Source organism: Hemibagrus wyckioides, linkage group LG03 (genome assembly GCF_019097595.1).
Source record: "Hemibagrus wyckioides isolate EC202008001 linkage group LG03, SWU_Hwy_1.0, whole genome shotgun sequence".
Classification (NCBI taxonomy): domain Eukaryota; kingdom Metazoa; phylum Chordata; class Actinopteri; order Siluriformes; family Bagridae; genus Hemibagrus; species Hemibagrus wyckioides.
In genome coordinates, this window is record NC_080712.1 from 8,007,646 (window position 1) to 8,022,645 (window position 15,000).

The window sequence follows — 15,000 nt, forward strand, 5'->3', positions numbered from 1 at the left end:
AAAACAAACTCCTGAATGAGTCCTGACTCGTTTTATGTGACCCTAAAATAATTCATTTGTTTATACTGATTGAAACTGAGTGGATCTGAGTGGAACTTCAGTGTAGCACAGCTGTTTTGTTTGTTTATATTTATACTGAAGCACTGTTGTGAATTCTGGATACTGATTGGTCAGAAAGAGATTAATTATCTATAACTGCAGCTAGTTCAGGCTGCCCAGTAACTCACAGGTTTACATACAAATACAGCATTGTTTCTGTACTAACAGTGTTCCAGAGGAGAGGAGAGGAGGGAAGGGAAGGGAGAGTTAGAAACTAGAAGAGAAAAGTAGGGAGGAGAAGAGAACAAGAAGAGAAAAGAGAAGTGGAAAAAAAGGAAAAAAAGAAGACGAGGCGTGAAGAAGAAATGACTTGATGAGAAGATAAGAAAAGAGACGAGAAGACATTTAATAAAAAGAGAACATATAACATAAAAGGGGAAGGGGAATGACTAGAGAACTAGAGAAGAGAGTGTGAAGAGGAAAGAAGAGAAGAGGAAAGAAGAGTAGAGAATGAGAAGAGGAAAGAAGAGTAGAGAAGATGAGAGAAGGGAAGAGGAGATGAGAAGAGGAAAGAAGAGTAGAGAATGAGAAGAGGAAAGAAGAGTAGAGAAGATTAGAGAAGGGAAGAGGAGAGGAGACGAGAAGAGGAAAGAAGAGTAAAGAATGAGAAGAGAAGTGAACGAGGAGAGGGAGAGGAGAGAATGATGAGAGGAGAGAAGAGAACGAGGAGAGGAGAGGAAAGAACGAGAATAGGCAGAGGAAAGAAGAGAACAGACCGAGGAGAGAAGAGAACAAGAAGAGGGAGAGGAGAGAATGATGAGATGAGAGGAGGGGAGAGGAGAGAAGAGAAAGAGGAGAGGAAAGAAGAGAACGAGGAGAGGGAGATGAGAGAATGAGGAGAGGAGGGGAGATGAAAGAAGAGAATGAGGAGAAGAGAGGAGGAAAGAGAAGCACCAGAGGGAATGTTGGCTAATTTAAACATCTTTTCAGTATACAAAACTTTAGACTAGCCCGTGATATCATGTGTCACAATAACACCTCAGTGTGTCACTCTTCCCCGATGTACAACCTGTTACTTCTGTCATTTCTGCTTAACGCTCCGTCTGTCTCTGTAATGAACCCGACTCCCCGTGCAGACGCTGTTCTCTTTTTCCTGGCTGAAGTGGACTGGACGTAGAGCAAAGCCGAGCCTCTGGGCCTTAAGTGCATTAATCTTGAAGCAGGCCTGGTTTAAAGCAGCTTTACACAACTAAGCAGCACATAAACACAAGGACACTTGAAGATTAACGATGAGGATCGTAACGGATGGGAGGATCTCAGGATATTTAGCAGATGGCCATAGAGAGACTGGAAAATCCAATTCATGTAGTGGATGCTACAGTACGCCTTATTGCACATCAGCATGCAGCTGGCATTCTGGTAGGAATTGTTGGATAAACGCTGGCCTCAAAACATCCCAGTCGTCATCGATCATTACACTCATGCACAGAGACTAACTTCTAAAGGAAGCGTCTCAGAATAACAGATGATCACAGAATAACAGATTCCCAGTTTTATCTGCTGGTTTTGGTGGTTTTCTTCAGTTACTCCAGTTTCCTTCCCCAGTCCAAATACATATTGTAGGCTCTGGGCATTTCTAAATTGCCCCTGAATTGTGTGAATGGACGGGTGTGGGTGTTATTGTGCCCTCCTTGGGGTTGACACCCCATCCAGAATGTCCCCTGCCTCAAGCCCCTCAAGTCTCCTTGGATAGACTCCAGGTTCTCTGCAACCCAGTATAGCTTAAGCGCTACAGATGGAACTAAGAAGCCCAAACCTGTTCCCACATGACATTGCCTCACCATGAAGACATGATTTGCCAAGTATGGAGTGGAATAACTCCAGTCCTGCACAGAGCCCTGACCTGAACACCTTTGGGATGAACTGGAACACTAATTGCACCCCAGATCTCCTTGCCTGCCTGATCTTGACTCTAAAGACTCCATGCATTGTAGGCTGATTGACATCTCTAAATTGTCTGTATGTGAATAGGTGTGTGTTTGTGTGTGTGACCTGTCATGGGTTGGCACTCGGTCCAGGATGTCCCCTACCTATTACCCAGAGTCCTCTGGATAGACTTCATGCTCCCTGTGACCCTGTGTAGGAGGTTTTGGTGGTTCTTATAAGAGCAAAAGTGCTCCACTCCATATCAATCCCCAGGGTTTTGGAGATGAATGTCCAGCAGGTCAGGTGTCCAAATACTTTTGCCATATACAGTGAGGGAAAAAATTATTTGATCCCCTGCTGATTTTGTACATTTGCACACTGACAAAGAAATGATCAGTCTGTAATTTTAATGGTAGGTTTATCTAAACAGTGAGAGACAGAATAACAACAAAAAAATCCAGAAAAAGCATTTCAAAAAAGTTATACATTGATTGATTTGCATTTTATTGAGTGAAATAAGTATTTGACCCCTTTGCAAAACATGACTTAGTACTTGGTGGCAAACCCTTGTTGGCAATCACAGACATCAGACATTTCTTGTAGTTGGCCACCAGGTTTGCACACTTCTCACATCTCAAGGAATTTGGGCCCACTCCTCTTTGCATCCATGACCCATTTTCAATGCCCTGGCTGAGGGAAGGAGGTTCTCACTCAAGATTTGACGGTACATGGCTCCATCCATCATCCCTTTGATGCGGTGCAGTTGTCCTGTCCTCTTAGCGGAAAAACACCCCCAAAGCATAATGTTTCCACCTCCATGTTTGACGGTGGGGATGGTCTTCTTGGAGTCATAGGCAGCATTCCTCCTCCTCCGAACATGGCGAGTTGAGTTGATGCCAAAGAGCTGGATTTTGGTCTCATTTGACCACATGACCTCCGAATCATTCAGATGTTCACTGGCAAACTTCAGATGAGCCTGTACATGTGCTTTCTTTAGCAGGGGGACCTTGCGGGCGCTACTGGATTTCAGTCTTTCACGGCGTAGTGTTACCAATTGTTTTCTTGGTGACTATGGTCCCAGCTGCCTTGAGATCATTGACAAAGTCCTCCAGTGTAATTCTGGGCTGTTTCCTCGCCATTCTCATGATCATTGAAACTCTATGAGGTGAGATCTTGCATGGAGCCCCAGACCGAGGAAGATTGACAGTCCTTTTGTGTTTCTTCCATTTGGGAATAATCGCACCAACTGTTGTCACCTTCTCACCAAGCTGCTTGGCGATGGTCTTGTAGCTCAGTCCAGCCTTGTGTAGGTCTACAATCTTGTCCCTGACATCCATGGACAGCTCTTTGGTCTTGGCCATGATGGAGAGTTTGGAATCTGATTGATTGCTTCCTTCTGTGGACAGGGTGTCTTTCATACAGTTAATGAGCTGAGATTCAGAGCACTCTCCGAGAGTGCTCCTACTGTAATCTCAGCTCCTTACCTGTATAAAAGACACCTGGGAGCCAGAAATCTTTCTGATTGATAGGGGATCAAATACTTATTTCACTCATTAAAATGCAAATTTTAAAAAAACATTTCTGAAATGCGTTTTTCTGGATTTTTTTGTTGTTATTCTGCCTCTCACTGTTCAAATACACCTACCATTAAAATTACAGACTGATAATTCCTTTGTCAGTGGGCAAACGTACAAAATCAGCATGGGATCAAATAATTTTTTCCCTCACTGTATAGTGTATTTAGTCTTTAAAGACTAATGCTGCATTCAGCGAATACATCTGTAGAACATCATGTATAGGTAAGAAATGCAGCTTTGTTTACTGTTCACACTCTGAGCGGCCATGTTTGAGGATATTTCATGTCACTTACTGAACTCAGGGGTTAAGGAGGCTGTCCTGAGTTCTCAAGTAGGAATTACAACTCGAAGGTGCGTTTTCTTGCGTTTTTCCTAGTCGGAGTTCAAGTCAATCCAGAAATACAATACTGTCTCTTGTCCTCCAGCCCAAGTATTAATAAAGCTCGTATATTACAGGATCTGAGAGCGGTATTCAGTGTATAGGGTCGCTGGTGGATGTTTGTGTATGAAGACTCGTCTGAATTTTGGAGGCACTGCTCATTTGTGTTGCAATAGCCAGCAGAGGAACTACTCGTGGGTGAAAATCGGTCCACACACTCCATGTGTCATGCGTCACTGGCAGGTTTTGAGCGAGACAGAGCATGAAACCGTGACTCACTCACCCTGTTTATTCTATTTCATACTTTTAGTCACTGTTTTGTTAGCAATTATGAATTTATATTACTGTTTAAAAGTTTAGGATCACTCGGAAATGTCCTTGTTTTCCCCATTTTTATCCAAAATTAATCAGACCTTTAAGATTTAAGGCCCTTTATCAGTAACCATTAGTCCTCTGTTTCAATCTTATGTTAACATTTTCTAGTCATTTTGTAAGGCTAAATTAACCCTTAAGCTGTTAAGGGAGTAGTAAAAGTGGCCTTCTTTAGGTTAGTGTGGGAGTGTGGAGGCTGTGGAACTGGAAAACACGAAAATTTCCAAGTGATCCCAAACTTTTGAACGGTTTTGTAATATTCACTACATTATAGAACTTTATTATCACCATACATACATTACAGCACAGTTCGCATATCCCAGCTGAGGAAGTTGGGGTCTGAGTGCAGGGGCAGCTATGATACAGCGCCCCTGGAGCAGAGAGGGTTAAGGGCCTTGCTCAATTGTCCAACAGTGGAGCTTTGTGGTGCTGGGTCCTGAACATTAAAAAAATGATGTATTAGTAGACTTTGCATTTAAGACTGATCCTCCGATCAACAACCCAGAGCATTGACCACTTGAGCTCCAACTGCCCCAAAAATATTTTACATGTATTAAGGACTAAGTTTGTTTCTCATCACTCAATATTAGGAATTTCACTCAAAGCTTTCTGAAGTCATTATTTTTTCTTCTGTAGACTCTCTGCTCCTCTGGTGTGTGCTTGAGGTCATGTGATTAGTCTCTAGTGATTAGTGACACTGTGATTTATACATGAAGAAAGAATCATGATTTCAAATACAGTTGTACAAGTAGTTACTTTATCATTAACATCATATTAAGGTTATATCTGCAAATGGAAATTCAGATACACTTTACACGAGTTCTCGATTCTGATTGGTTGAGATGGTGTTTAGATGATGAGTATTTGTCTGTAATGACCTTAGTCTTAAATGCAAAGTCTACTAATACATCATTTTTTTTAATGTTCAGATGTTTATTTAGACCCGGAGGGAGTTATAAGGGTCATGGTAGCCTCCATCCATGCATTGTAGGCTGATGGGCATTTCTAAATTGTCTGTATTAGAATCAAATAGAAGCCTTTATTGTCAGCACACATACATTTACAGCACAGTGGAATCCTTTTCTTCGCATATCACAGGAAGATGAGGAAATTGGGGTCAAAGAGAGAGCGCACAGGCAGCTATGATACAGCGCCCCTGGAGCAGAGAGGGTTAAGGGCCTTTGCTCAATTGCCCAACAGTGGCAGCTTGCCAGTGCTGGGGCTTGAACCCCAACCAACAACCCAGAGCCTTAACCACTTGCGCCATCACTGCCACTGCTACACCACTGAGTGGATGTGAGTGTGTGTGATTGTGACCTGTCATGAGTTGGCACCTGGTACAGGATGTTCCTTATTTTGTACATGCGAGTCCCCTGGATGCTCCCCGTGACCCTGTGTAGGGTCAAAAATGATGGATGGATGTATAGCATTTATCAAGGCTCTCCTCATATTCAAGAGAAAGAAAATAAGAGACTTATAAAAGTGATAATAATACATGTCAGGATGTGCTGTTATAGGAAAATAATCAACTTTGGGTCAGTAATAGGAACTCGATGGTGATTATTTTCCTATAACAGCACATCCTGAAGAGTTTTTCTCTCCTCCTGCTTGTTTTATACAGTTTCTATAAAGTCAGCAGTTAGCTTGTTTATTGCAATTATGCGACAGTTAGGACAGCTGAAACGTCATCATCCTGAAGTGCCTGTTAACATCGCTCCGAGCTTTTGCGCCTTCTCATATCTAGCAGTGTAGCAGATTGTATTTCAGCATTCAATAAAAATCCAGTTAATCACCTTTTTGTGCTTGTGTTTCTGCTTGACCGCTCTCTCATTACCGCTGTCCAGAAGCACAGTGTTTGTTCACCCGAGTTGAAACATTACATAAAGGCATTAAAGGCCCAGCATGATAACGCCGGGTGGATCATGTGCCTCTGTTTGGTCTCTCGCTGCCTGGAGATATTTTTAGATTTCATAATCACCTGCTGGGAGATCCTTTCCTCTGACTGTCTGAATAAATGTGCAAGTGGACTTCTACACTACACACTACTTTGCACACTCAGATATTTTAACCGTAACAGGATTGAGAGATATAAATCTGGACTGTGTGTGGTATTGATCGTTCATTAGGCAGCTTTCCCTGGTGCTTTGCTCTTGGAAAGTGCTTACGTGTCTCTTTGGGGACTCCTCGGTGTCTAAGTTCGGGATGGAACGGCTCCAGATCTCTGTGGATGCCGAACGGAGGATATAATTGACGAGCCGAAGCAGAGACGGGACGAGACTCTCCCGCCAGGGCTGTCCGCTGAGCCGTGGCTTTAAATAGATTTAGGTTATTTTTAGCTCTGGTGGGGCAAAAGGTGGAGTTTTTTTGGCCGGGGGTAGTTTGATGTTGCTGTTTTTATCACTTTATGGTTGGGATTTTAGAATCTCGTTCTTTGATACAAGAGGTTGGAGACTCCCAAGTGGCTGAAGGCTGACTTTACATTTATTTATAATGCAGAACAAATGTTTTAGCATGCTATGTTATTTTCGCTAATCGTTACCGCCATGTTTTAACTTTCCGGCTTTTTGCGTCAGCATTTTTTAATAATCCTCATGATTCCACTCACGAGGAAAGAACACACTTCTGTTTTCTTTTCCCTATTCCCAGTGAAACGTCTCTATAACATGATGCTACCACCCCCATGCTTCACTTTTTAATTAAAAACCTCACACTTTTTCCTCCATAAAAAGCTCTGATCATTATGGTCAAACAGTGGTTTATCTGACCAGAAGACACTCCTCTAAAACACAGAAGTTTTTCCACAAATGCTGGGTAGCATATCCATTCATTTGGACAGATTTGGACATTGGACATCGGACATTCATTTCAGATTTATTTGTCTTTGTTATTGTTCAGTGTTTTTCGAATGAAGCCTTTATGCAAATCAGTACACAGTGGCCCTTTCATCCGTAAACATTTATACACTGATCAGCCATAACATTATGACCACTTCCAGGTGATGTGAATAACAGCAAGTGAACATTTTGTCCTCCAAGTTGATGTGTTAGAAGCAGGAAAAATGGACAAACGTAAGGATTTGAGCAAGTTTGACGAAGGGCCAAATTGTGATGGCTAGACGACTGGATCAGAGCATCTCCAAAACTGCAACTCTTGTGGGGTGTTCCCGGTCTGCAGTGGTCAGTATCTATCAAAAGTGGTCCAAGGAAGGAATAGTGGTGAACCGGGCGACAGGTTCATGGGCGGCCAAGGCTCACTGATGCACGTGGGGAGTGAAGGCTGGCCCGTGTGATCCGTTCCAACAGACGAGCTACTGTTGCTCAAATTGCTGAAGTTAATGCTGGTTCTGAGAGAAAGGTGCACAGTGCATGACGGGTCAGGGCTGTTTTGGCAGCAAAAGAGGGACCAACACAATATTAGGCAGGTGGTCATAATGTTATGCCTGGTCGGTGTATTTAGTACATGATCCATGCTGGCACAATAGTGTAGATTGTTTACTGATATCATTCTAGGGTTCACACACGTTATAATATTTCATAATCCACCGCCGAATAAGAGTTATTTGATTGACAAGGGATGCTGTTGCCATGGGGATCGATCGGCCTGAACAACGGGGATTAATGTTCGCTCATCCCGTCTCGGCACCGTTGTGTCCACAGTGCATGATGCTAATTATTCACCGGTGAACACAGTGATCTCCCAGAGCGGGTTTATTTTTATCTAAGCAAGATCAGCACAGATGTTCTCCAGTCCTGCTGCATCACCAGAAAGAGCTCCAGCTCACCATGTTCTCTGTTAGGCACCTGAGATCCGAGCATCTTGTTCATCTGGGGCATGTGGTAGTTCAGTTATGCTGGACTGTTGAAGGACTGTCGGAACGTTGTGAATTTGAATCCCAGGTCCACCAATTTGCCACTGCTGGGCACCTGAGCAAGACCCTTAACCATTAATTGCTTAGTTGTATAAACATGAGCTCTGGATAAGGGCATCTGCCAAATGTTGTAAATGTTCACCACGTTTTCAAATAAAAAGCAACATGAGCTGGGCTTCATTTCTGAATGCAGTTCTGTTCCATGACCCTAAAAGAAAAAAAAGCACCACATGTATGTTTTATTTATGTTTCTTATATCGTCTTTCAGGAACAGGAGACGTGGTGGCCATTATGATCCCAGATCCGAAAGGGCGAGAGATCGTTGCCTTGCTGGAGAAGAATGTAAGCGTGATCATGCACATCACCATCGGCACACGCAACCTGCAGAAGTACGTGAGCCGAACCTCCGTCGTGTTCGTCTCCATCTCCTTCATCGTGCTAATGATCATCTCTCTGGCGTGGCTGGTTTTCTACTATATCCAGCGCTTCCGCTACGCCAATGCACGCGACCGCAACCAGGTACGCGCATGCGGGCGGAGGATCTGAACACACTCTTATTCAGGGGGCAGGAGTGTCCAGTCTTATCCACTTAGTTTTTATTCCAACCAAGCAGGAGACACACCTGATTCCACGTGTTTAATCAGTTGATCTCGGCTTTCAGTAGACTCGGGTGTGGCTTCGTTTTGGTTGGAATGAAAACCTGAACCCACGCCGGTGCTTTCCGGATCAGATTAGACACCCCTGCTGTAGGGATTAACAGGTGGGTTCAGATTACTCACTCTGCCAGCCTTCATATTTTAAAAGGTACACTGAGGAAGATGTCAGGGGACAAACACGGTCACTTCTTCTGCTCAAGGATCATTATTGTACTGATTAAAAGGCCTAGTCAAGTCCATGAGTAACCCACATGCCCATAACTACAGTTCAGAAATAATAAATTAAAGACAGAAAAAAATGAATAGAAAAATTATACGAAAAATAAATAGGATGATTAGATAAAAAATATCAATAGAATGATTAGACAAAAAAATGAATTAAAGAATTAATAGAGTTAAAAAAAATAATAATAATAGTTATTAGGCAAAAAAAAGAATAGAATAATTAGACAGAAAAATTAATAGTGTGATTAGATGAAAAAAATTAATCGAATGATTAGACAAAACAATTAATAGTATGATTAGGTGACAAAAATAAAAGGATGATTAGACAAAAATCAGTAACAGAATGATTAGATGAAAAAAAATAATAGGATGATTTAGATGAAAATATAAATTAATAAAATGATTAGACAAAAGTAAATGAAAAGAATGATTAGAAAAAAAAATAATAGGATGATTAGATAAAAAAATTAACAGAATTATTAGATGAAAAAAATGAATAATTTCATTCGAATCGGATAATTAAACAAAACAATTAATTGTTTTGTTTTGTTAATTTTTTTCATCTAATCATTTTGTTAATTTTTTTTGTCCAATCATCCAAAAAAAATTAATGGAATGAATGGACGAAAAAATAACAGGATTATTTAACAACAACAAAAAAAAATAATAGAATGATTGGACAATTTGATGAAAAAATTAACAAGTAGAAAAACGAGTAGAATGATGAGTGTACTGGTCAGAAGGATTTTAATCTAACGGCTCTTATGTTTTGCAGAGGCGACTGGGAGATGCTGCAAAGAAAGCCATAAGCAAGCTCCAAGTGCGCACCATCAGGAAAGGGGACAAGGTGACGTGCTTTCTCATTCAACTCCACGTCTTTATCACGCTTTCACCCGTTATCTGTTTATCCTAGATGTAAAGAATGGAATCCGCGATAAAATATTCCTATTGCCGCATTGTAGACATTCCTTAAATAATCTACACGCTAATCTAATGGAGGAACTGTTTTATCGTAGCTGTATTATTTCATTCTAGCGCTTAAAAAAAGGATGCTCAGAAGTCGTATCAGCGTTTTGCAGTGTGAGAAACTGTAACCCAGTGCTGTAGTACAGTCATTATCCCCTTCTGTGCTCCATGTCATAAAAAGCTACAGCTATTGCCTTGTGTGTCATTTATTCTCATTAGCCATGCTTCATGACTTTTACTGCTGCGCCGTCGCTGCCTTCTCAGTTTCTGGGAAATCTCCATTAGCCAAAACAAACAGATCCACACACATTGACATAATTGCATCTGTGGCTCTTGTTTCTAGGAAACAGAGTCCGAGTTTGACAACTGCGCCGTGTGTATCGAGGGCTACAAGGCCAACGATGTCGTGAGGATACTGCCGTGTCGGTAAGCTTCAGCACTTACTTATCTCTCACTCAGACACACCACCAATCGAGCTCCACTAGCATCTAAAACTTAAGTAAGAATAATGAATTGAAGGTTTTAAGTGTTTTCTGCTGCCCTGTGGAGATAGACGAATGAACACAATGGAGGCGTCTCTACCTCTGTGGTGATTGCTAATTTAAAATTAGTGAGACTAGAGACACTAGTTCAGACAGAAGGAAAAGTCCATGGGGCGGAGTCAGATTTGGGTGAATGTGTTTCAGACAGATTACGTGTGTTTAATGGGTTGTACTGTACTGTGTGGGGATAGGGTTAGGGATTAGGGGATAGGGATAAGGGCATTAGGAGATAGGGATTAGGGGATAGAGTTTAGGGATTAGGGAACTGAGAGATAGGATGTAGGGGTAAGGGGGCTATTGGTTAGGGATTGAGGTTAGGGATTAGGGGATAAGGATTGAGGATGGGGTTAGGTGATTGGGAGATAGGATTTAGGGGTAAGGGGGCTATGGATTAGGGGTTGGGGTTAGGGATTAGGGGATAGAGTTTAGAGATTAGGGGATTAGGAGATAGGATTTAGGGGTAAGGGGGCAATGGGTTAGATATTGAGATTAGGGATTAGGGAATAGAGTTTAGGGGTTAAGGGTTAGGGGATTGGGAGATAGGATTTAGGGATTAGCGGATAGGGATTAAGGGATTGGGAGATAGGAATTGAGGATTAGGGATTAGGGTATTGGGAGATAATGATTAGGGATTAGATTATAGGGATTAGGGGATAGGGAGTTATGAATTGGGAGAAAGGGATTGAGGATAGGGATTAGAGATTTGGGGTTAGGGCATAAGGGTTAGAGATTAGGGGTTAGGGTTAGTTTTACCAGAGGAGTTGAATCAGATCCAGCTCCACCACCTGGACTTTTGATTCTGCACCAAGGATTATATCGAGTTTTAACAATCAGCTTCCGGACTAAAAAACACAGGACATAAGCATGCGTTTATTCGCAAAATCAAACCCGACGTCCCATCTGTTCTGAGTCTTAGCTGTCGTGAATCGTGGTAACAAGAAGAGACACTACATGTGAAAGACAAAGCAGTTCAGACTGTATTATTTATTTAATTTTATTCATAGCCATATGGTTAAGCATTAAAAGGAATGTAACTTAACATCTTTTTTTCAGTATTTTTTTTTTTTTAAATACATGTAACTGCACCTCTACAATTTGTAGTCGAAGCCCATGATTTAGCCATCAAGCCTACTCACAACACCTTGCATCATATAAATTCAAAATCACTGAAGCGTTAATGTGGATGATTCAGTTTCAGTACTACTATAATTATACTTGAAAAGAAAAGTATAACGATGCTTTAAATCTAGAGTGATTTTTTTTTTCCTGGCCACCTGGACAGAGCTATCCGCCTGATAAATGTGCTGTGTTTCTCAGACACGTGTTTCATAAAAACTGCGTGGACCCGTGGCTGCAGGACCACAGAACCTGTCCCATGTGCAAGATGAACATCCTTAAAGCACTCGGCATCCCGGTAATCCCGTAACTCTGTCGTCATAGCAACCCTGTCTGTCTTAATGTCAACTTTCTGTGACTATCTATCTATACGCTGCATTATTTTGCATGTCTAGCTGCACAAGCGTATTAAGTGAAGTGCTGGGAATGGATGGCGGCGTTTGACTCATATTTTTCCGCCTTCCCGCTGCAATCCAAACACAGTGCAGCTGCCAGAAAGTGATTAGCTGTAACTTGAGGTTTAAGACCTGGATTAGCTGGTGTGGGCATGGTTTGTTTTTGCAGAAACCATGGAGCAAACATTAGTCAATATTTGACGAGCATTATTTTACCAACTGCCTCTGCGTTTAGTAATATTTCAATTATTTCTTCGAATGTTTGTGCCTAGCTCACGTTACACACAACGTTTATTGAACGCTCGCATTCCTGTTTGCCCCGGCAGGCGAATGCAGACTGCTCGGACGACGCCCCTCCTGATTACGAGCTGTCCGTCGGCGTCCCTCCCGCCAACCCTGTGAGCGGGGCCAGCGACGTGACCGTGGGCGAGAGCTCCGTGGCGCTGGACCGCCTGCCACACCTTCACCATGAGCCCGAGTCTCTCACACAGCTAGAAGACGGCCCTCGTATCGCCAGCAGTGAGTAAAATGTATAATAATAATAATTAACATATTTAAAAGCTGGGGCTATCTGAAATACCTCCACCAGCTAACTGTGGCCTTTCCAGCTGCATAAAATACCATAAAACTGGCTACAGCTCCAGTACCAGATGTTAAAATCATTGGTCCAATCAGGATTTTAGTCCAGTGCTTGGGGGTGGAGCTAGCATCACTGTTTATTGCTGATTTCTTTAAACCCAGAAGAAAAACACAATAGCGCTGTTTTATTTCTCAGCCTAAGAGGAGCCGCCAAATTATATCCACAATTCCGTTTTCCCTATTTTGTCATCTTTTCTTCAATATCGTATTGAAATTAAATTTTTCTGACAAACATGAACAGACCGCTTTAACCGAGCAGCCAGTCGCACAAAAGAGGAGCAACGGGTAATGAACTGGTTTATTTGAATCGGCATCTGATGTGTCTGAAACTCTTCACTTATTAAATCAGACTTGGAGCGGGAAACAGATCAATAGTGTTGCATCCCAGAACATGCTATTAATAGTTTTTCGGTAGATAAATGGCTTCCAAAAAACAACTAAAACATCAAGAAAAGACAAACTAGATTTTTTTTGTATATGATTACGAGTCAAATGATTGGCCATGGACTTGCTGAACTTTGTCACAGTGCTACATTGAAAGATTTTATAGTAATAATCATATACTTGTTTGATATTATTAATTTGTATTAATCAGCTTAACTAGCACACTAGCTGTCTCTTTGGATGTTATTATATTAGTTTTCAAGGATTTGAGACCTAATCAGACCTTAAAACACAGGCTAGTTAATGAATGTATGATTTGTAAATGATTACCCTGGATAATCCATCATAAGCCTTCAGTCATCACCATGTTAATTTGACTAAACAAACTCACAACCAACCTACAGTTACATTCACAGCATGCACAGCTTATCCAGATCTAATGGGCTGTGCAGTACGGAATTTCTAGCACGCTAATGTGCGCTAATCAGGCCACGGCTGTGTTATATGGGGTTGCCTGCTGAGCGTTTACCTTGGACCGGTTTGCTTCCTGTCAGCCGGGCCAAGATTCCACTCGAGGTAGCACACCCAAAACATTAGTGAACATCGTGTTCCTTAGAGAAGAGAGGGTGAATAGTGCCTTTATGTTTTCTTCTTCAAAAAGCCAAAGCTGAGTCCTGACTTGATATAAGCCATCGCTTGAGCGAGGGTGTCTGTACGACATCTTGCTTTAATCAGCGCTGCTACTTTTTCTCCAGAGTTCGGTCCTGTTCAGTTTGACGAGCCCACATCCGTAGTGTGTTTACTTCCAGGACCGGAAACGGAAGGTTGATTTAAAGCAAGGGTTATAGAAGCCTGCAAACTGTTTAAATAAAAAACTGCATATGTGGCAAGGGATTTGAAGATGTGAGGGGGAAAAATGTGATAATTGCATTAATTACATGAACTGTTATGTAGTTCACAGTGGTATGCAGTTTGTGTACTGCTTCCTGGCATCTGAACAAGTTTGGAAGCCAAACAGTGCTCAGAGTGCACTCTGTGTGTGTGAGAGAGAGAGAGAGAGAGAGAGAGTTTTGGACCTTGAAATTTTAATAGGGCCATCAGTGCAATTTTGTAGTCAGGCCTGAACACTACGAATGCACAAACCTAACCTCTGAACCCCTGGAGGCGGTTTCCACGGTTACGCTCGGACAAAATTTCACAGCGTCTCTATCTGCGAAGCTGGACTTCTGAAATGGAGTTTCGTCATCACTGCTCCACATGCCTTTCCATATTCCATCTAGACTCATTCCATTGTTATTGACGTATAAGGAAAGGAAAAAGGGAGGCAGCTGGGATCGTTTAGCCATCTGGTGGACGGATCCCTGCTGGTTTCGCGAGTGTGTGTCAAAACAACTGTTAAACGCCGCAGGTTATTCCTCCTGTTCATTTTGTGTGATGAAAGGCTAAGCCAGTTAAAGAAAGAAGTACTTTGTTGTGCTTTGATCACTAACATCTACTCTTTCAGTTTCTTCTTTAATTTAGTCAGTTATTTATTGTTCATGTTACACCAGCACTAATAAAACTCCACTGTATTCTCAGCTTAATCCTCGTATACCTTTTTTTACACGCCTATCTGCCCCCGAGCTTCAGAATCCTGAACCTGATTGACTTTGCACACATTCGTGTACACTCGCTTCAATAAACTCAGCTTTTTCTGAAGGAACTTGTCTAAAAATGTAAGCAGCATCACAGACTTATCAAAGGTTCTTGTAGCCATTAACATTATTTACCTGAGGGGACGAAGCCTTTATTACAGAGGAATTCTTTTCTTCACATATCCCAGCTGAGGAAGTTGAGGGTCCGAGCCCAAGGGCACGAGGGCAGATATGATACAATGCCCCTGAAGCAGGGAGGGTTAAGAGCCTTGCTCGAATGGT

The 15,000-nt window shown here is 42.0% G+C and overlaps 1 protein-coding gene across 2 annotated transcripts in view; it reads left to right on the plus strand.

The window, feature by feature from the left end:
* The window catches only part of rnf150a (ring finger protein 150a), a 37,005-nt gene that overhangs the window by 9,184 nt on the left and 12,821 nt on the right, over positions 1-15,000 (plus strand). For both annotated transcript variants that reach the window (XR_009203931.1, XM_058383193.1), the window contains exons 2-6: positions 8,430-8,680; positions 9,818-9,889; positions 10,352-10,434; positions 11,868-11,964; positions 12,388-12,580. Coding sequence is in view for 1 of the 2 variants with exons in the window: in XM_058383193.1 (XP_058239176.1) it covers positions 8,430-8,680; positions 9,818-9,889; positions 10,352-10,434; positions 11,868-11,964; positions 12,388-12,580 (696 nt within the window). In the remaining variant the exon portion in view is untranslated. The remainder of the gene's footprint in view (positions 1-8,429; positions 8,681-9,817; positions 9,890-10,351; positions 10,435-11,867; positions 11,965-12,387; positions 12,581-15,000) is intronic.